Source organism: Equus caballus, chromosome 1 (assembly GCF_041296265.1).
Source record: "Equus caballus isolate H_3958 breed thoroughbred chromosome 1, TB-T2T, whole genome shotgun sequence".
NCBI lineage: Eukaryota > Metazoa > Chordata > Mammalia > Perissodactyla > Equidae > Equus > Equus caballus.
This window is the reverse complement of record NC_091684.1, coordinates 30,615,608-30,636,374: the sequence shown is the minus strand read 5'-3', so window position 1 is coordinate 30,636,374 and position 20,767 is coordinate 30,615,608. Positions and strand designations below refer to the sequence as shown.

At 43.5% G+C, this 20,767-nt stretch overlaps 1 protein-coding gene across 5 annotated transcripts in view; it reads right to left on the bottom strand.

The window, feature by feature from the left end:
* Positions 1–20,767, bottom strand: part of DNMBP (dynamin binding protein) — a 96,703-nt gene that overhangs the window by 20,603 nt on the left and 55,333 nt on the right. For 3 of the 5 annotated variants that reach the window (XM_023641046.2, XM_070222988.1, XM_023641052.2), the window contains 2 exons: positions 4,158–4,351; positions 3,218–3,317 (listed from right to left, as the gene is read on the bottom strand). In XM_023641046.2, the coding sequence (XP_023496814.2) occupies positions 3,218–3,317; positions 4,158–4,351 (294 nt within the window). Of the gene's footprint in view, positions 1–3,217; positions 3,318–4,157; positions 4,352–8,665; positions 8,974–20,767 lie in introns of those variants that run through there. The other 2 variants (XM_023641063.2, XM_023641065.2) reach the window with 2 other exon arrangements.

Genomic DNA, 20,767 nt, shown 5'->3' with positions numbered 1-20,767 from the left:
ACCATTCTTTCCTTCCCCACCAGACCCGTCCTGGCTGTACTAGAATCCTTCTCCAGAAGGACTAGTTAATTCAATGCTGCTTTCTCCAGAACTCTAGATTACTCTGAGTTTTGCTGAGTTATCCTCGTCACTGGACACTTTTTCCATTTCTATTCCTGGGTCACAGACACTGCTTGGAAGGCACACTGTTGAGAGGGAAAAAATGCTTAGTGCAGTTGGAATTATGCCATTTGTGTGATTAAAAAAATGGGGGTGGGACAGCACAGTAGAGAAAATATATACGTAATTACTAATGTATGATAAACTCTCTGAAAGGAGATATAAAAAAACTAGTAACATTGGTTGCTTCTGGTTGAAAAGAGCAGGGTGGCTAGATAACAGGTAGGAGATTTTCCACTGGACAGTTTTGCACCTAAATGTGTACCATGTGAATGTATTAAAAATAAGTTAAATTTAAAACAAACTAAACTTAACCAAAATAAATAACTGCATATGCAATTCACGTCCATCAGCCCTCTGCTGGTAGCTCAACAAAGCTTTAATCTGCCTTCCCTGCCCTCTCAGAACCTTCCCTTATCAGATGTCCAAAATCTCCCCTCTTTCAATTCCCCATTAAAGGCACTCTCTTGCCTCCTGGGTGACCAGGACAGAAGCTGCCCCAGCAAAGGGCTCTCACCCAATCTCGGCTTCATGTCACGCACATCACGGCCACTGCGTGTTGTCCCTCCTTCGTAAAGCTAGTCCTCCTGCCTAGGTCCTGAGCCTTCCGGCTCCTAGACCTCTCCTCTGCGCACCCGCAACACATCTCAAGCTGCTACTTAATTCCTTCTTTGTCTTGGGACAAGAAGTGGAAGGGACAAAGAAAAAATAAACAGCTGATATCTCGTGGGGGTGAAGTTATGGATATTTTAAATTTCCTATTTTATTGCCATAATATGCAGGTAATAAAAAAAATTGAAAGAAAAAATGACTAATTGTTTAATAATTAATCCCTTTCAGATACCAACCAATTTCTCTCAAGTTTTTCATAATTCAAATACATGACCTACAGATACTTGTTTTGAATGCCTCATAAAATCTTATAAATTGGCTTTTATGCTTTATCATTCTATTAAAATAGGGCCACCATGGCTTCCTTGTAGTCAATCAATGTGTGCTTGGCCTCCCTCCATCTCCCCGACCTTGGACCTCCCCAGTCAAACTGAGAGCAGGACCCAGGCTTCGGCTTCTCGTACCATCCCATCAAGTGCGAGACAGACAGCTGTTCTGTATAGAGGTTAACAGCATGAACACAGACGACAGAGAGACCTGAGTCTGACTGTCAGTCCTATCAATCACTAGCCTTGTGACCGCTGGGCAAATTACTTTCCCCCTGTAAGTCTCAGTTTTCTCATCTGTAAAGTAAGATTAATAGCACCAAAACGTCATACGGTTGTAGGAGGAACAACTGAGATCAAGCTGGACACAATTTGAAAGGGTGTGTGGTGTATAAGAAACACTCAAGAAACATCAGCATGTTGCACTTTCAGCCAACACCCCAAAGCCCCCTTCCTTCAGGAGAGCAGAGCCCGATTCTGTTCCTGTGTCCATTTCTCTCCCAGGTGAGGCAGGTAAATACTGCCTGGTCTAAGCCAATAGCATGATCCCATTCCCATTTCTAGTGATCAGTTCAAGTGTCTGCACATGACCCAGTTCTGGTCCCATGAGAAATAAAGAGAAATCTACTGGGGGAGCACTGGAAAAGGTTTGCTCACATTTAAATGACACAGGGTCACTTTTCCTTCTGCTGGATGTTTTCATGTGTGTAGTGGGATGGCTAGAACTGTGGTAGCATCTTGTGACTAGGATCCCATTATAATAGCAAAATGATAGGATGTCTCCTCCCACATGGTACCAGAGTTGGTCTGTACGACCAACAGAATATGGCAGAAGTGATGGTATGTCACATCCAAGATCAGGTTATAGAAGACAAGGCTCCCATCTTGAGCTTTCTCTCTCTTGGATCACTCTCTCTGGGGAAAGCCAGATGCCATATCATGGGGACACCCCATAGGGAAGCTCACACAGCAAGGAGCTGGAGCCTGAAGAACTGAGTGAGTTTTCTGAAGTGGGTCCTTGAGCCTCAGAGGACGGCAGCCCAGACCACAGCTTGACTCTAATCTCATGAGACCCTGAGCCAGAATCACCTAGCTAAGCCACTCCCAGACTCCTGAGTCACAGAAACTGTGATATAATACATGTTTCTTGTTTTAAGATACTGTTTTCGTAAAATTTGTTACATAGCAATAGATAACACAGTTCCCTTGTTTATAAGAAATGGATGATTGTTGTTCAAATATTTTTGACAATGACCCACATGAATACATCTGTGTGTGTGTGTGTGTGCTTGTGTAAGATTAGCCCTGAGCTATCATCTGTGCCGATCTTCCTCTACTTTGTACATGAGATGCCTCCACAGCATGGCTGATGAGTGGAGGAGGTCCGCACCCAGGACCTGAACCCGCAAACCGAGGCCACCAAAGTGGAGTGCACAGAACTTCAACCACTCGGCCACGGGGCCGGCCCCAACAAATACATTTTAAATCATGACTCAGTATATATATATATAGTCACGTGTCACTTAATGACAGGGATACGTTCTGAAAAACGTACAGTTAGGCAATTTTGTCATTGTGCAGACATCATAGAGTGCACTAACACAAACCTAGATGGTACAGCCCATTACATACCTAGGCTATATATACGGTTCTAATCTTATGGGACCACCATCATATATGCAGCGTGTCACTGACTAAAACATCCTTATGTGGCACATGACTGTACTGAGAATTGAAAGAAAAGTTTAAAAAAACTGTAGTTATTATTTACAGTACATTCTGGTTTTTTCTGTTTTATTGAAAAAATATATACTAGATGCGACCCATTAAACGGATCTCATGACCCTCTAATGGGCTGCAACTGTCAGCCTGAAAAACATTGTACTACATGTCATCTAAAATTTCTTCTATTGCTAACATCCTCTATTGCCTCAAAGTAGGCTGTAGACAAAAGGAGAGGTGGGGGGCCAAATGACCTCTGAACCAGGTAACTAAAACTTCATTTTCCTGGCATAAATACTCAGTACCAGCAAGCCCTTCTGCCCCTGCCCCCTCCCATGAAGTTAAAAAAAAAAAAAGAGAGAGAGAGCTGCTTCTGAAACAATGGCTAGAGCTCATACCTACAGCATCGCTGACTTCCAGATCGGACAGTAACTGCTTTGAGACTTTAATCACCATCTGCATATTTCCAAAAAGTCCTTCGAAATCAACGTTTGGTACCTGAGAAAGGGAAACAAAACATAAAGATGGATGGAAACGAAATTGACGGCATATCATTCATATTCCCAACATCTCTTCAAGGATGGTACCATAATCGCTCAAAGTCATCTTCTCTCACTCTCACAAAACTTCCAGAACAGAAACGTTCTACATTTTCTTTAGTGCCACCCTTTGACCTGGATGCAACTACTCTCTGCTCCCCGACTACCTGAGTGACATGACTGTGGGACCAGTTTGGTCTACAATTATACTGGGATACAATTCCCACCCAGTACCCCAATTCCGTTGGCACCGTCCACTTCCTACTGCGGTTCTTGGGAGTGACCGCTCCAAGCCCAGCCCAGGAGGTCAAGTAACAAGCAATAAGGACTGCAAATCTCCAGATACTGTTAACCTTTTTTCTTGTCTCCAGCATCTAGAAAAATACCATGTTCCATACACATGTGTAGAAGAGGACACACACATGTTAGTAAGGGTTTCCCAAAAAACAGCATAATAAGGTTCTAGAGCCAGGTAACCCGTGATCCCCAGACTTCATTATATTATTGCACAGACTTCCCAGTAAAGTGACAATCCAGATTCCCTGGAACGGTTTTCAGGAGCCACAGAAACAGGCGACATCCTGGGAGTTATTGCAGTAAGTCTGGCGAGTTATCAGTGGAGTTGCCAAGTGACAGGATGCTGAAGGCTTAAGGTGATGACACCCTTGAATTAAGAGCAGCAGTCACTGCCTTTATTTCAAACCCAATGAATCTTTGTGGTAAACGCTCCCGTTTCCTGACACTTCAGGCTTAGAGGACCGCATTCAAGGTAAAGCTAAGGTTCCCCCACGGCTCCGACCTGGGCCTGCTGCAGGGGCACCATGACGCGCTCAATACACATCTCCAGATCCCGAATGTAGTCCCTCTCCGTCTGAAGAAGTTCTTCTGCCACCTTGGCTCTCTTCTCCAGCATCCTCTGCTCGGGGTTTTCAGTGGACACAGACCCAGAAGGGGCCACCGGCGATGAAGACTGGGAGGAGAGGAGCGTCATTTCTAGAAGGGAAAAGAGAAGTGGTCAGCAGTGCCGGGTGTGAAAGCAGGACTCTTCAACAGTTTGAGCTGAAAAGAACACATTCCTTGAGAACCAAAGGTCTCACTGTTGTCAACCATCAGGAAACCTGACCCCCCCCCATCAGCTCTAATCACAAACAGAAAGGGAGATTAGAAAGCCATCCCTCAGAGAGAGCTCTCACCCGTGCGACACCATTTCTCAGAATTTGTCCCAAAAAGGAGTCGCTGGCCCGTTCTCTGGGGACAAATCAGCGTCCACAAGCTCCTTGTGAACGAGGTTGAAAGAGGTGCTGGTCTTATACAGATTTGCTTACACTTAATCAGGTACAAAACCCATTCCATGATCTCCGCAGCAGAAATAGCAAGGTGGAAGTTAACAACACTGATGCCGCAGAGGAAAAAGAATATTATGGGGAACACAACAGTGCTAAGACAAGGGAAGACAATATTAGGTAGGAATCATCTGTCTGCAACCTGGGTGACTTTAGGGCCCACCACAGTCCAGTCTGTGACGGTGGATTAATATTAGTATATAGTGAATCATGTAAAAATTGTTTAGATTCTCCCTATCAAAACATAAAGACTCACAAGCAGGTTTTGTTACTTCAGATGTCCTAGTAGATAGAAATGAACTATGAACAAAAACAAATATGTATCTTGTGATCAGCTTTTACAATTACCTGTTACTTAGACTCATTTGCTGAGACTTATTTATAAAGATGGCATGGGATTTGTTCATTTACAATGAATATTAAATATGAAAATAAACAACTGAAAAAATTTCAAGAGTGAGGCAATCTCTTCTATTTCATTCTTTTCTTTTTGCAAGGAAAGATGCACCCTAAGCTAACATCTGTTGCCAATCTCCCTCCTTTTTTCTGCTTTTTCGCCCCCAAGGTCCCAGTACATAGTTGTGCAGTTGTAAGTTCTTCTGGTTCTTCTGTGTGAACCGCTGCCACAGCGTGACTTCTGACAGCTGAGTGGTGAGGTTCCACGCCCGGGAACCGAATCCCGGCCACCAAAGCAGAGCACATGGAACTTAACCACTAGGCGATCAGGGCTGGCTCTCTGCTGTTTATTTCCAATTCCTTAAGATCCACTTTAAGAAAACTACATATGTGGTGAGTAAATATACTAGTAAGTCCGAGTATGATTACAAGAATATTTTTACCCAGATCTAAGAAGCAAAAACACAAGTGTTCAAACGACTTAAGGAAAAGTAGAGCTTTCACAGCAGATTTTAGTCTCCAAAAATCTCCCCGCTGACCCTTCTAGAATTTAGGAATTGCAGTATTTAAAAAGTGCAACTCAGATTCTGGTTGCTAAAAACCATTCTCCACTAAAAGGAATTAGAGTTCTTTGGAGAAATGGCTAATTCTAGGCCTGGGGCAGGGAAGGTATGGATGAGCCTGAAACATCTTACGGCAGAAAGGAAGTGCTCAAGAAAACGACGGGCCATGTAAAATGGCACGGAGCAGGCCTGAAGGGGCTTGCATTGGCCAAATCTGCTGCAATCTGAGTATCAAAATAAATAAGCACAGCAATGGATTCTAATCCACTGAATAAAATGAGAATCCATGAGCTCATGTTGATAATATCTAAGTCCATAAATAAATGGGGAAGAGGAGAAAGCTCTTTCTTATAATAGAATGTCAACTAATAAATATTACAAAAAAATGGAATCAGAACATCAATATTTTGCAATCATCAGAATAAAATTTGGTTCAGCCACAATCAATCAATGGATGATTCTGGTGGTGGTGGTGGGGTCTGATGATGATCAGAATATCTGCATAGATTTGAATTACTTATTAATTACAAAAATAGAAAAGTGACTATGTAGTGGAGAAATAGAAAATACCATGACCGACTAATCAAAATTAACATCACCAATAAGGGCCAAACAGACATCACGTGCTTCCAAACACCATGTCTGGAACAACACAATATGCCTTATGCAGAATCCTAGTCAAAATGAACCATCTGTAATGAATCTTGAGGAATATGAGACAAACCTAAATTGAGGATTTGGATCCTACAAAGTGTCATGTCATGAAAGACAAAGGGAGCCTGAGGGACAGTTCCTAAGTAAAGATAACTGAAGAGATGACAAAAAAATGCAATGTGTGAGTCTGAACTGGAACCTGACCTGGCGAAAAGAATTGCTCCAAAGGCCACTACTACTACAACTGATGAAACTGGAATATAGACTATACGTTAGATAAACGATTAAATCAATTTAAAATGTCCTGAAATGGCAAATCTATTGTGGCCATGTATGAGAATATCCATGTTCAATATAAAATACACCCTGAAGCTTACTGAGGGGCATGCCACATGCAAACTGCTCTTGAATAGTTCAGAAAGTAACAACCGCGTGTGTGTCTACGTGCATACACATACAGAGAGAGAATGCAAACAAAAACACGGCAAGAAGTTAAATACTGGTGCACTTGAATACAGGATATACAGGAGGATCTTTGTACAATGGCAATTTCCTGTAAATGTGATATTATTCAAAATAAAAATTAAAAAGACATAAGGGAAAAATATCTTTCTTGAACTTTTTTTCATAGAATGAATCACAAAATTTCAAGCATAACTTTTATTTCATCAGTGTTAAATTATGATTCTAAATTAACTGTAGGATATGTAAGATTTATTTTCAACGGCCTTGTTTTAAATTTTCTCTGCCATTGCAAAGCCATCAAATCTCAGTTCCAAACATGGTTTCATAAGTGGCAAGTTGAGAAGAGAAACTCATTTTTCATACAGGACTAAAAAGCTCTGGAAAGGGAGAACATTTACCGAATTCCTACCACGCGCCAGGCACTACGTATTATGTCCCTGAACTCATTTAATATTCACACCGAAACTCTGAAGTAGTATTATTACTCCCACTTAATAGATAATAAAACCTAGGCTTTGAGAGGCTGCCCAACTTGTCCCAGGTCATGTAGAGAGTAAATGGCAGTTCTGGAACTTGAATCTAAGTGCACTTAGCCCCAAGTCCATGCGCTGAATCCTGCACCATGTGCCTCCCTGGCCTGGAATCTCAACCAGAAAACATCAGGGGCTTATCTGCTTCAAATCTTAAAAACTTCCTGGAAATGGTTCTCTCCTGGGAATCAAAGTTCTATTAATTATAATAGTTAAGATCATAAAATACCACCAAACGCTCATCAATCAGAAGCCAGCAACCTACATTAAGAGATTCAATTGGACTTTTAGTTATATTAGAAGAGAGAAAAAGAAATAACTATCAGCATGCCTTTTTTCTACAGTGGATTTATAATCTTTATTAACTTAAAAAAACAAAAACAAAACAGTAGAGCGTGATTAAAAACCCCTGCGGGGTGTTTTCACTAACTTGCAGTTTCCTGGGCACCACCCCTGAGATTCTGATTCAGCAAATCTGGGTAACACCCAGGTATCTGCAATTTTAACAAAATCCTAGGAATTTCTGAAAATGCAGGTGACCTTCAGGCTCATGCACAAATTAATTAATACTCAGAGATTAAGTCAAACTAGAAATATCTGGCTGTAATGACACCAAGCGTAAAACTGTTTTTCCATTATTCCAAATACAGTCCAACAAAGAAAGTCTCATCTAAGATTTCAGTGTCCGGGACAACTCAGTGAGAGCAGGCAGCCCCCACCCTCAGCCAGCCGCCCCGGAGACAGAGGGAGGGGCCTCGGATCCCCCACTCTTTAGCTGGCGAGCCCCGGGGAAAGTCCATTTTTACCTCGTGGGCTCAATTTCCTCATCTGTAAAATGAGGATAATAATTCCTGCTTTGCAGAGTTTCTGACAGAATTAAAGTTATAACACAAGTTAGTCCTTTTCCCACGAGGGGCCAGAAAACGTCGTGGGCGCCAGGTTAAGGTAAAACGCACCAAGTAGAAAATGCTCTGTTATCACACAATTCTACTTTTCTAGAAAACAAAAACATCTGGGGAAGAGGAAGCCGGAGCCGAGTACCAGCCCATCAATAAAATGCTCAGCCCAGCTCCCACTTGCTCCCCGGGACGGCCCTGGAGGCATGAGGGAGCTGGGCCTGACTGCACCAATTTCCTTTCCGTGATAAAACCACCAGTGGTGGGTTGTTCTTTCTTTTACTCCCCTTCACATGCCACCTTCCGCCCCAGTCCCGATTCCACGCCTCTCGGGTATCCCCCCGGCTCAGGTTAGTGCGTTTACCACAGGCTCATTGCTTCGTGTGCTAAGGAAGAGATCCAGTTAACCCAGAACTTCCCACAACTCTAACACCATACTTTAAAGAGAAAGGCCACTCACTTTTTCCCTTGCCTCTGAAGGTTGGCGCTGTCTTTGGTGGGGAAAAATCTTTGAATTCCCGGCTTGGTCCCAAGCTGCACTGCAGCAGCTCCAGCGGCCCCGGGAGGTACCTGCAGCCCCAAAACTCTGGTGCGGGTGTCTGCCTGCGTCGAAGGGCAAGCAGGCAGCGTGGAATCTTCCCAGGGCTTTGGAATGCTCCGCAACCCCCAAAAATCCTTTGAAAAGGGTCGGCATTTCCCCCCAGGCTTTGCCATATTTACATATGAATCGCCCCGAGTCCCCCAGGCTATCACTGCAGGGTCAGTTCTAAAGGATGGACTGGACTCCTCCGCTCACTGGACTGACATGTAGAAGAGCCGATTGGCTTCGCTCAAGCTCAACACCCTTCCCCATCAGCCTTCTTCTCCTGCTCCTAAAACAGTCACAATTTTAGTTCAGGAGTTTTTAATCCACGAGTATTCTCTCTTACTTTTCCTATCCCCTGCTAAGCGTTTTTTTCTGAGATGCTCTTTTTAAAGAAGAATTCGGAAGGCCCATCCATCTCTTAGGATAAGAGTCAAAGCTGTAGAGCGGCAGCATTTGTCTGTCTGCCCCAGGGCCACAGGCTCAGCCTTCACTTTCCCTGGAGCTTTGCCAGCTGGACTTCCTACTTTACGGACCTCACCCTGCAGCCCTCAGAGTGCAGATCTCGGCTGGCTGCTCCCGGGGCAGCAAAACAGCACGGAGGACTTCACAGGGGCTTGGGGGCCCTGCTCCCACCTCATATTTACACTTTAAAAGAAACTGTTTTTAAAAGAAACAAAAATATGCCATTTTTGTTTAAAAAAAAAAAGAGAAAGAAAAAAGAAAAAGACCCCTGCAAAAGCCGCTACATATTTCTATCTATACACATAATATGTAAGTGCACAGACAAAGGTGTGGAAGGAGAACAAACCGATTAGAGTTTGCCTCAGGGAGGGAACTGGGATTTCGAGGAGAGGCTCATTGGGTATTTGAGCTGAATCACCACTTTTTAACCTCACAAGAACATATTAACGTATTGCCAGTAATTTAAGATGAACTGTCCTGCTAACGAAGACACATCTCTCTCGGGGAAATTTTAAATGATCGGAGAGACAAGTACTTTTGGTAAAGAGCCCTGCCCGCTGCTTCTAAAGTAGCGGGCTCCCTCATGGGGCTTCACTGCTGGCGAGTTCGGGCGCTGTTGCCTCCCCCCACCATGTGGTGGAGCTCTTTCAGCTTTAAATTCTACTTTCACGAATATTTATATAGTATTTACTATGTGTGTCAAGCACTGTTCTACATACTTTACAAATATTAGCTTATTTACTCATCACAAGGACCCTCCTGTGGTCCCCATTTGGCTGATGAGGAATGAAGAGAAATTGAGTGCCGGGCCCGGTCTGTGGAAGCCTGGGCTGTGGGCCCACACTGGCTCCACAGTCTGTGCTCTTGACCGCTGGCTCTTCTGCCTCCAGTCCTTCTCCCAGGCAGGTAAATCAGGGGAGTGGGGATCTGGAACTCGACATGCGGGTCTTGGTGGCTCCCCTGGTAGCCAATGACAAACAGTGTGATTCTACAGCACAACTTGACCTCTGTAGCGCCACAGTTCACCCACCACGAAGGCTGCGAACAATCATGCATTTAAGCACAAATGCGTATGTTCATAGGATTCTAGCTACAAAACCCCACTCAGCACAATGTAAATAATCTCAGACAGAATGAAATCTAGTAGTGTCATACAAAGTAAATATTCAATAGTAGTCCAGAGAATTTATGGCAGAAGTTATGTGAAACGAAGGGAAAGGCCCATTTCGTCCTGTCCCTTGGTGGACCTTTATGACTTACACATTGGTCGTCTTACTGAGGTGGGGGAGCCCCCTTCGTGAAACCTCAGCTCCTTCCTGGTGGCCCTGAGAAACTTGGCAGGCAGAAGGAGAGGGCAGTAGGTAAAAACCTTGAACGCTTTCTCCACTTCTTAAAAAACAAAGGGCAAATATTTTAACCCAGGAATCTACATTTAGGGATTTATTCTATGTAAATAATTGGACAAGTGCACAAAGATGTACATGTAGGGATGTTCACTAATGCATGAAGAAAATCTGGAAATGACCTAAACAGAAACAAGCAAAATTTCTACCAAAAGGGGCCTGGTTAAATGACAAAGAACAATAAAGTGGAAAACAGAACATTTGCTATAAAGTAAGAATACTGTACTACTCACTCTCAATTACCCTGTTAGTCTATTTCAAATTCTTTCTTCACTTTTTAATAATCTGAGGTTTCTTTCCTGACCTAATCCCTCTAAATTAAAGAAAATGGGTAATAGAACACTGTGGAAATAATGATTTCTAGTCTAATAAGAAAAGCAAAACCACAACCACCTGTTTAGCAATCTGTCTAGAAAATTCTGAGGGAGCATCCTTGCAAATACGTGCGTCTTCTCCCCAGGCCCAGCCGGAGGAACCATAATCCTGGTTTTCCCTGTTACCACATCACTCCCGCCAGCCGGCCCAGCCCCCACCACTTCTGGTCCCCTACACTACTTCTGTTTGGGGAAAGTTTATCTTGCTCTGTGAAACTTTCTGCACGGTGGTCCCTCGCGTTTCTGCAGGGCTCACAGCAGACTCTTCCAGGATCAGCCGGAGGAATCTATTACATTTAGGTCTCAAATCTCAGCAGCAACTGAAAACACTTTCCCTGGGGCTTTTGCTCAGTAACTGCCCCGCCTATTTTGGCTGGTAGCCTCCAGCCCAATGCCGGCTGGGAGGGTTTCCACCCTTGGCAAACCTAGCTTCCAGCTCCCCATTCCCCCTTCCTTTTCCAGGCCGTCAGGAGAAGAGCAAACGAGTCAAGCGCCCAAAGTCCAAGATTCGGCAGCTTCTGATGCTGCCAGGATAGCGAGTTTCATGCTACAATCCACTGAAACACCGTTCCTGAATCCTCACCAAATACACGCAAATCCTAGAGTGGGACGCCCTCGGTGTGCTGAAAACGCTGAGGTTCTTCTTCTTATTTAATCTTTAGGCAGAAGTGAAATAATCAAGAGGCCAAAGATAGTTTTCATAAAATAATTAGAAATAAATTATCACTAATAAGCAAATTTTTATTATAGTCAGCCAACAAAACTTTACCTGAAAAAGCTTTATTTTCTAAACACACACACCTCTGATGTTATATTACTAAGTCTCTTGAGGGAAGGCACCATGGCTCCCACTTTACAAATGAGGAAATGGGCACAAAGGAATGAAATGACTTGCCTGAGACCACAGAGCTAATGACGATGCATATTCAAACCCAGCCTCCCACGCCAGTGTTTCCACTAAACGTCATGGCCTGTTCTGGCTTCTATGTCTTTTCGATATGAGTGTGGCCCTTTCCTGTGTTCTATTTCCATTTTTAATAATAACACAACAGTGATGTTTGGAAATTTGCTCATTTACATGACCCTCTGGCTATTTTTCTATCCGACTTCATAAAACCGGACTTTCTTCAGCTTCTGTGAGATACTTTACTTCTGTTCCTTCCACTTGTCCTCATAACATTTTAGATATCTTTTATAACTGTGTACCCCCTAAAAATCAGTTGATCTGAATGACAACCCTGTTCAAAGTTCTAATTACAAAAATGTGTGAATAGAGACTAGAGAGCTACCAAGCAGACTGCTAGAAGAGGGGGCACAGGGGTAGAAGACTGGATGCCCTCCAGAGCTTTCCTCATCCAGGGTAGTCATGTCACCCGTCTAGTGTTCAGGAACAGCAAATCGAGTGGGGTTAAACTAGACGGTCTTTAAAGTTATTTCCATTTGAATTAATGAATCTAGTTAAACAGGCAAAACATAAATTCATGAAACCAAAGAACAATATGACATAGAAGGAACTTAAGCCTTAAGTGTTTCGGTTATATTTATTTAAGAGAGTGAACCTGGTCTCTCAAAATAGAGATTATTTCCAAGTGTGATCCAATATTTTGATGGTAAAATCTGATTAAACTTAGGATATAGATCAGTATTATCTTATTTGCTAGCTGAAACATGGAAAGAAATCAAACCTCGATTTGAGGGAACATAAATGGGGTTTTCCCTAGGACTCCAGTCGTCCATGCTACACAGGCTTAGAGGAGCCGTCGGCCCCAGTGGTCGCTCTGTTCCCCGTGCCTCCCCGGCTTCCGTTCTAGGGGCTTCCGTTTTAGGGGCATGTGGGGAGCTGCTTCTAGAGCTTGAGAGGGCGGCAGGTGTGAATAAAGCACTCAGGCTACAAGTCAAAAGACCTGCGATCCAGCCCTCCTCCCCTCCTACCTGGGTGATCTTGGACACATTACTTCAGCTCTCTGGACACTGTTTCCACGTATGCACAACAAAGGGGTTGGGCCTCTTTGGTCATTTCCAAGCTCTAAAATCTTGTGTAATTTCCTACTCTCTTACTTCACTTACTCCTCTCTATTCGGTACAACCACATGGGCCTCTAGTTCCACAAGGGGTGTCACTCAGTGTGTGAGGCCTGGTTGGACTCACCCAGGCAGTCAGTCACTTCCTCTCAGCGAACCCAGGGGACGGGGCACCTGCTGCTGTTACAGAACCCAGCCCGACGTACTTGAAGTATTTGTTTCCTCCTTATTCCTTGAACACGACAAGCCCATTTGTGTCTGCGCCTTCCTGCTCACCCACTGTCCTTAAAGCCAGCTAAGTGAAGGCTTCTCTAGTCGCTAGATTACTCTTTTCTCTAAATTTCACTTGTCAAATAACAATACAAAAGAATACTTACTATTTATCTTTTGATGTAAGTGTTCTGTGCCCTCAAATAGGATATTTCATTTGACAACAAATATTCATTGAGCACCTATTATACGCCAAGTACCATGTAAGTGTCTGGAAACACCATCCTTCCGCCACCATGGAGCTCCGACTCTACTGGACTTTTCTGCACACCTAACGTGTACCTAACCTACAGTAATTAGCACAGAGACCCGTACTTAATAAACAGCAGCAATTATTATTAGGGTGCCCTAAGCACTGCTCTGCTATGGTGTGATGGAAACACTACACAAAGATTTTAAAAAATCATTAAATATCCTAAATTTTGTTTGCCTTAGCTACTTAGCTGGCACACCTACTTAGAATTTAGGACCTCAGCCCCTGGGGCAAATCAGGTTTCAATCTTCCTCTGACGGGGGCGGGGGCTGGAGAGCAGAGGAAACCGAATTCCCTATCTCCAAATCACTGAGGAGAGAACTAGAGGAATCCTGCAATATTTTTTGTCGAAGTATTGCTGTGAGGTCAGCAGTGAGTGGAAGCCTCTCCACATCTCAGTAGATGCTAAGAGGCACATTTTTTCATATTTTAACATGTTGGAAAGCAAGATGTGTTTTCCAATTAATAGCATGTTAATTAAAGTCTTTTAGTTTAATTAGAAGTCTTCTTTCTTTCTAACGGTAAATAAATTCTTCAGTGTCTTAAAATGGATGGTGTTTGAGAGTCAATGAGATTCCATTTATTTCATCTGATTGTGTCCTCTCAGCTGATGATTACAAGAAAGGAGCTTCTTGGGACCTGGGAACGGGGTCCCCCAGCTAGGACGTAGCCCTGCCTCCTGCTCTGGAGCCATGTGTACAGACAGGTACCTTCCTACCAGAAATGACTGTGCATTGGCACTGTGACACCCCTGTAACTTGACAGCCTGATGTTTGTGCATAGTGAGGACACTTCCTGGTTTCTCAAGAAATATCGAATTCGAACACTGTGGTATCACGGTGGGTGTGTCAAGTTTCCGCGCCCTCGCCTTGACTTTCCACTGAAGGCGAGGCCTCCGGCGGTACTGCAGGCTAGGGGCTGTGATCCATCCCTCCTCCCTCCGCCTCCTTTAACCGCCTCAGGTCCATACGAGAGACGACGCCCTAGAAGACTGCCTGCCTCTTCCTATCCTACCTCAATTTCTTGCCTTTCCTTGATATCTTTCTGCTTTCACAGAGAACTGGAATGTCCCCAGACCAACATTCCCTTATTGTTGATGAAATTTTATATGAAAATAATTTAGGTAATGGCTTGTGGAAAAAACAGCCTAGTTTCTTGAGAATATGACTCACGATCCCAAGAGGCAAGGTCTTTGAGTTGGATGCAGCCTGCCAGATGGGATCACTCTAATCTCAGAAGAGTGCTTTATTTTATCTAATGCTTCAATTATCTCCCAACTCTTGAAATATGGCCCTACATTTATTTTCTTTTGCCTCCACATATTCATTCTTTCCCTCTCCTTTGCGTCCTACCCACCCATCTATCTTCAAACATCGACACCCTGACTTTAAAAAGTAAACACATGAAAACTTTGTTCAACTCTGTGCTTCCCTCAGCTATCGTCACATCTCTGATTCGTTTCTCAAAAGTTCTTGAAAGAGTGGTCTTTATGCCCTCCCTCTATGACCTCATCCCCTCTCTAAATCCTTTGCAATTAATTCTGTATCATCACTATTCTAGTAATATTGTCTTTTGAGTCACCCAGTAACCTCCTCAGCAAATCCAATGGCATTATCCTTAATTTTCCTGTGGCATCTGAAAGTGTTCACCATACTCTTAAAGTCTCCGGTTTTCTTCTGACCTCTTCAAATGTTCTGGCTCCATCCCTCTCACTGGCCTTCCTCCTCCTCCTCCTGCCCCCAGGCTGTGGGCATCTCCTAGGCTCAGTTCTCAGATGCCTGTCCTTTTCCCTGTTGTTCCCTTCCTTGGAGAAGTCATCCACTCGCAGTTTCAGTGATTATGTCTAAGGGGATGACTCATCATGTACAAGTCCAACCCTGACTTCTTCCTCATGCTTTGGTCCAAACTCCCATCTGGTTTCTAAGATTTCAATATTTCTTCCCCACACTGTGTTCCTCTTTGCCACCACAACTCTATATAATTGCTCATATAGTTTCTCCAATCAAGAATGTTCTCCCTGCTTCTCTCTGCCTGTCTCAACCCTATTACTACTTTAAGCTTTAGCTCAAGTTCAAACATCTTCCAAAAGCCTTTTACAATTACTCAAGTAAACACTGAGCTTTCCCCCTTCTGATTGTCCGCAGTATTTACAGTCTATGCTATGTACTTTGATTTAATTATTCATAGTTTTACATTTTGTCTCTTCAACTGACCTGTAAACTCCTATGTGTGTGTGGGAGGCATCCTTCTCTGGATAACCCCAATGCTTGGTATGGTGCTAAGTACAAACACTAGTTAATAAATACGTGTTGAACTGCATTCAAGGGGATGTAGGATCTATGTGCTGCTATGATGACTGATGCTGATAGCAGTTCATGGTTACTTAGCATTTACTATGAGCCAGGCTCTAAAGCACTATTCCAAGTGCTTATATGTCTATAAACTCACTTAATCCTCCTAATACTATCATGTAGATACATTATCTGGTTTTACTGATGAGGAAACTGTGGCATAGAGAGATTAAATAATTTATACAGGTAGTAGGGCCAAGGTGGGGGAAGGTATCTAATAATTCTCCTTATAGCACTTATAAAATTATTTTTGAATTATACATTTATGTTTATATTATTTGTTTATATGTTTTACATATTTATATTCTGTTCAAGTTCAAATTCTATGCATTCCTAAAGGCAGGCACAAGTCTTACTCATCTTCTCCATTGTCTCAATGGAGATACAACTGGTATTCGGAGCAGGACAATTCTCCATGTGTAGGATGGTCCTACACACTGAAGATATTTAGTGTCCCTGGTCCTTGCCTTCTAAACGTGAGTAGTTGTCTGCACCCTGCCATTGCGACACCCAAAAGGTATCTATACCACTTCCAAATGCCGGGGCTAGTCTGGGCTGGCCAAGCCCCAGAATGCACTGCATACCAGTAATCGGCACCATCAGTAGTCCCCACAGCTATGATTTAAACTAGGTGACTGCCATCCTAGCCTTCTCCATGGCCACTGGACCATGGATGTTACCTAGTCAATGGATGGTTAATTCATATGATGAGGCCTAACTAAAAAATTCAAGCTGAGTCAATTATACTCACTCTCCTGGGAATCTGAATTAAGAAGTACTGGGCAAATCACATAGAAGCAGAAGCTGCAAGAATGCCCCAAGGCTGTGTTGGGACAACTATGGGGAAAAGAGTGGGTAGAAACTATGAGTAAATGGAAAGTGTTGGTCTAAAGTGAGAGGAGACCAAAGCAGTTCAGAGAAAAGCTAAAACGTCATGAGGAAGCTGGCCCTGAAAGAGAGAGACAGAGAAAGTGGACAGCTAGTCCCCAGGACACCTGGTTTCAGCCCACATGTACTGGGACAACAGCCTCATCCCTCCTCAGGATCTCAAGGGAATCTTTGTCTCACTAGAACGTAACACGGTGTTTGGTACTCAACACATTTCTGTCAGATAAAAATACATGAATGGCTCGTGTTTACTATAACAGAATGAAATTAGATAAGAGCTGCAAAAAGTGCTCTGAAAACTGTAAAGCATGTGAGCTGAAGTGGTACCACTGCTACCACTACTGATGAGGAAACCCCACTGTTCACTTGCTGGCCGTTTGTTCCTGACCAGTCAGCTCCTATGAGCACCCCTGTCTCTAGAGAGCCAGAGATCTCCCGGCTTCTGCTATACCTGTGGCTGGTAGTCAGCATATGACATCAACCAGGATGAAAAGCTAATGTCTTGGACTGACCGGCAGATATTTGATTCCAGTAGCTTGAATACAGACTGCAACTACAGAGTTATTATGTTCACATGCTTGCAAGAAGAAGAAAGCTCAGTGATCAGAATCCTAAAAACGTTGAACTCTGTGTAACACTGGCAAAAATCTATGCAGGTTTTTCTTATCCTGGGAGAAAAACAGGACAGAAGATATTCCTGGTTTCTGCTGCTCCACCGCAATTAAAGTCCACACTTTTAAGGAATTGCCCTTACGTCCTTATCACCACTTCCCTCCTAAACTCCCTGTAGAATGCCATGTGCCTCTGTTGCTCCTCTCGCTCACCCCACCTACCAAATGCAAAGGTCATTCCTCAGTCTGTGTCCTCTCTTATATCTCAGCTGCGTGTAACACCGTTGCGCCCCCTCCGTTTGAAGCCCCTCCTCTGGCTCCCCCGACACAATACTTTTCCGTTCTACTAAGTTCATTTACACAGAATGAACCTATAGCTGTGCTTCCGGCTTCAGCTGTGGGGATGTGGGAGCAGCACTGGTCTGGGCACCACGAGACCCAGAGTGTATTCCTGATCTAAGGATTGAGCAGTTCGTTTCTTTGGACACACATTTTGATTTCCCTGAGCTTTCTCTCTATTTATTTATAAAATGAGTGGGTTGGATTTGTTTTCCAAACATTTTTTACTGTGACCCACACTTTACACTGTGACTCAGTAGATAGATACATACATTTACATAATATGTGTATACACACACACACAAAAGTATTACATGCTTTTACTACATGAGATGTGCTATGAAATTTTCCATTCACTTCTATTTTATTTTTCAAAACTGCTAGTTGTAACCCACTAAAAAGACTTCAAGACTCAATCATGGGTGTTACCCACTATGAATAAAACACTGGACTCGTTGATATGTGAGGTTCCCTCTAGTAATAAAGTAAGAGGATTCTGTGTGGTTGCCTTCAACCGGAACCTTTAGCCTTCACTCTCACCTGAATTCCACTGTCATATTTCTCTCCATAAGAGTTCTTCATTTAGATGTCTTAATATCACTGAAATTAACCCAGTTAACGTGGAGTTTGAAACACCAGGCCCCCTTCCCATCAGAACCACTGTTATCAGCAAGTGCGAAACCTTAGAGCCGACTTTCAGAACAGTAATGGGAGAGCAGCTTACGCCGTCCTCCCTATTGATAACTTAGCAACTCTGAACAAGATACTTTTCAAAATAACTATATGAAGGCATTGGAAAGCAACCAAAAGCAGGCAGAAACTGAAAGGGATATGACTCAAAAAGAGGGAGGCAAACTATGAAAGATCCATATTTATCTGGTTTTTCCCCTGAAGGCAATTCCTAGTCTTTCAGCATGCAGGGAATAACACGAACACGGAAAGCCACCAACTGGCAATCTTATTGGGCTAGAAGAGTCAACGGGGCTCTGAAGTAGTTAGATACTAAGGGGGAAATCCTGGAAGAGAGGAAGCCATAGAGAAGACAGCCCCAAAATCTGTGTACAAATTCCCCTGAAATCCTTGAACTGTGCCGCGGGCGACGAGACTCTGGAACTCAGCAGAAAGCAGTAACAGCTGGAGGCCAAAGAGCCTGGCAGCGGTCTGGGGCTAGGAAGACAGACTTTGAAATTTGAGTCCCTCCAAGTTAGGAGGTCCAATAAACACTTCCAGTTTTCCCCTGAAATCTCAGAAGAGCCACACCTTAGGAGTAAGGCCCACCTGCCAGGACTAGGGGCCACACCCGAGGACTAAGGGCAAAACTATGACAGACCTGCCCTAACAACATGTATGATGGAGGCCTCCACTGGTGAGGGAAAGGGCAAATCCTGGAAGAATGACTGGGTCTAGCTTGGATGCAGTGGGGGAGGGGGAGGAAGAGCGGGAGAGGAGGAAGGGAAGGGGCCTTCCACCTGGATAATCACACCTGGCAAAACAGGGACTGAGGGCAGATGTCCAATGAGGGGTCAGTCTGAATCTCAGGAGAGAGGGGACCATGCAGTGACAGTCTGGGGGGGGGGGGGCAGGTGGATAAAAGGCAAAGAAATCATAATTTATGAGACCTACTATGTTCCAGACATGTGCTTAAGTGTTTTATTTATATTCGCTCACTAGGAGACAGGTATTATCTTCATTTTACAAATAAGGAAGCAAAAGCTCAGAGAAGTTAAGCAACCTGTCTAAAGTTACACTGTTAGTAAATGGTGGGGCTGAGATGTGAGCTCGAGGCAGAGGACGGGCTCCAAGGCTTGTTTCTGTTCTGTAATTACATGCTGTGACTGTCACGTTCAGGAAGGCACTGACACATGTCCTGGGAGACAGCCAACAAAGAATGTTAGAAAGAAAAAAGATTTCTAGTATAGACTAAGATTTTGTTACAGACCAACAAGGATAGCAGAGGTATAAAAGGGGTCGCAATTGAGCCACATTATGAATGTACTGTCAAGTCCTCAAATACAAAGAAAGAGAGCTGTAAAAATGGAAACGACAGCAGGTGAACTGAGCTGGTTTCAGAGAGATCATAGGGCATATTACAACACTCCAGAGAGAAGGGTTTGACTCCTGGTAAGTCAAACAGAATAAACACACTGATCACAGTTAGGAAGCTTAATACAATGAGGAACTAAGGATGGGAAACAAAGTTCATCTAAGGCACAGATGCGCGGGGAGGGAATGGGAACAATGCAAAAACCAACACAAGGAATCACAGAATCAGACTGTTTTTTGAGCTGGAAAGAATTTAGAAGTCATGCAATCCCTATCATTTCAGAGCAAAAAGGCACCTGGAAAAAATGGCTCTCTGCTCAGCCTCCCAACTACAGCTGGGTTTGGTTTCATTTCTATCTTTATAAATGCGGGTAGAAAGCCTGCTTTGTCCAAATGGTGCCCTGGAAATTGAAGTCAAGTCAAGCCTGTGTTGGAAGACCCCGGAATAAACCACCGGCACTTCCAGGATCACCCAGGGAATTATCTTTTCAGTCTTTGGTGGCCCCCACCACAAATCTGACCATTGGGCAGACTAGAAGGAGACTAGACAAGAAACTTTCCACTTAGGAGGAGAAGGATATGAGATGAATTTTTCCATATTGTTCACATTTTCTGACGCTAACCCATGGACTCCCCCAAATTGGCCCAAACCAGAAAGTCTACTTGGTACGAGAGTAAGATAGAATAAGAATAGAGGTTTAACAGGGAGTTCAGGAATCATAAAAACAAGCACAGAAAAAATAAACAGTTCATTTCAGAGAGCTGGAGAAGACAAACTGGCAAGAGAGAAATAACCTCCACATGATAAAAGACACTTAATATCCCCATTTTACAGATAACTTATTAAGGTTCAGTGAGATGAAGTAATCTGAATACCTGACATGCATGAAGCACCACGAAGAATGTAAATAATCTTCAGAATCCCACAAGATTCACTTAAGATTTCTGAATGTCAAGGAAG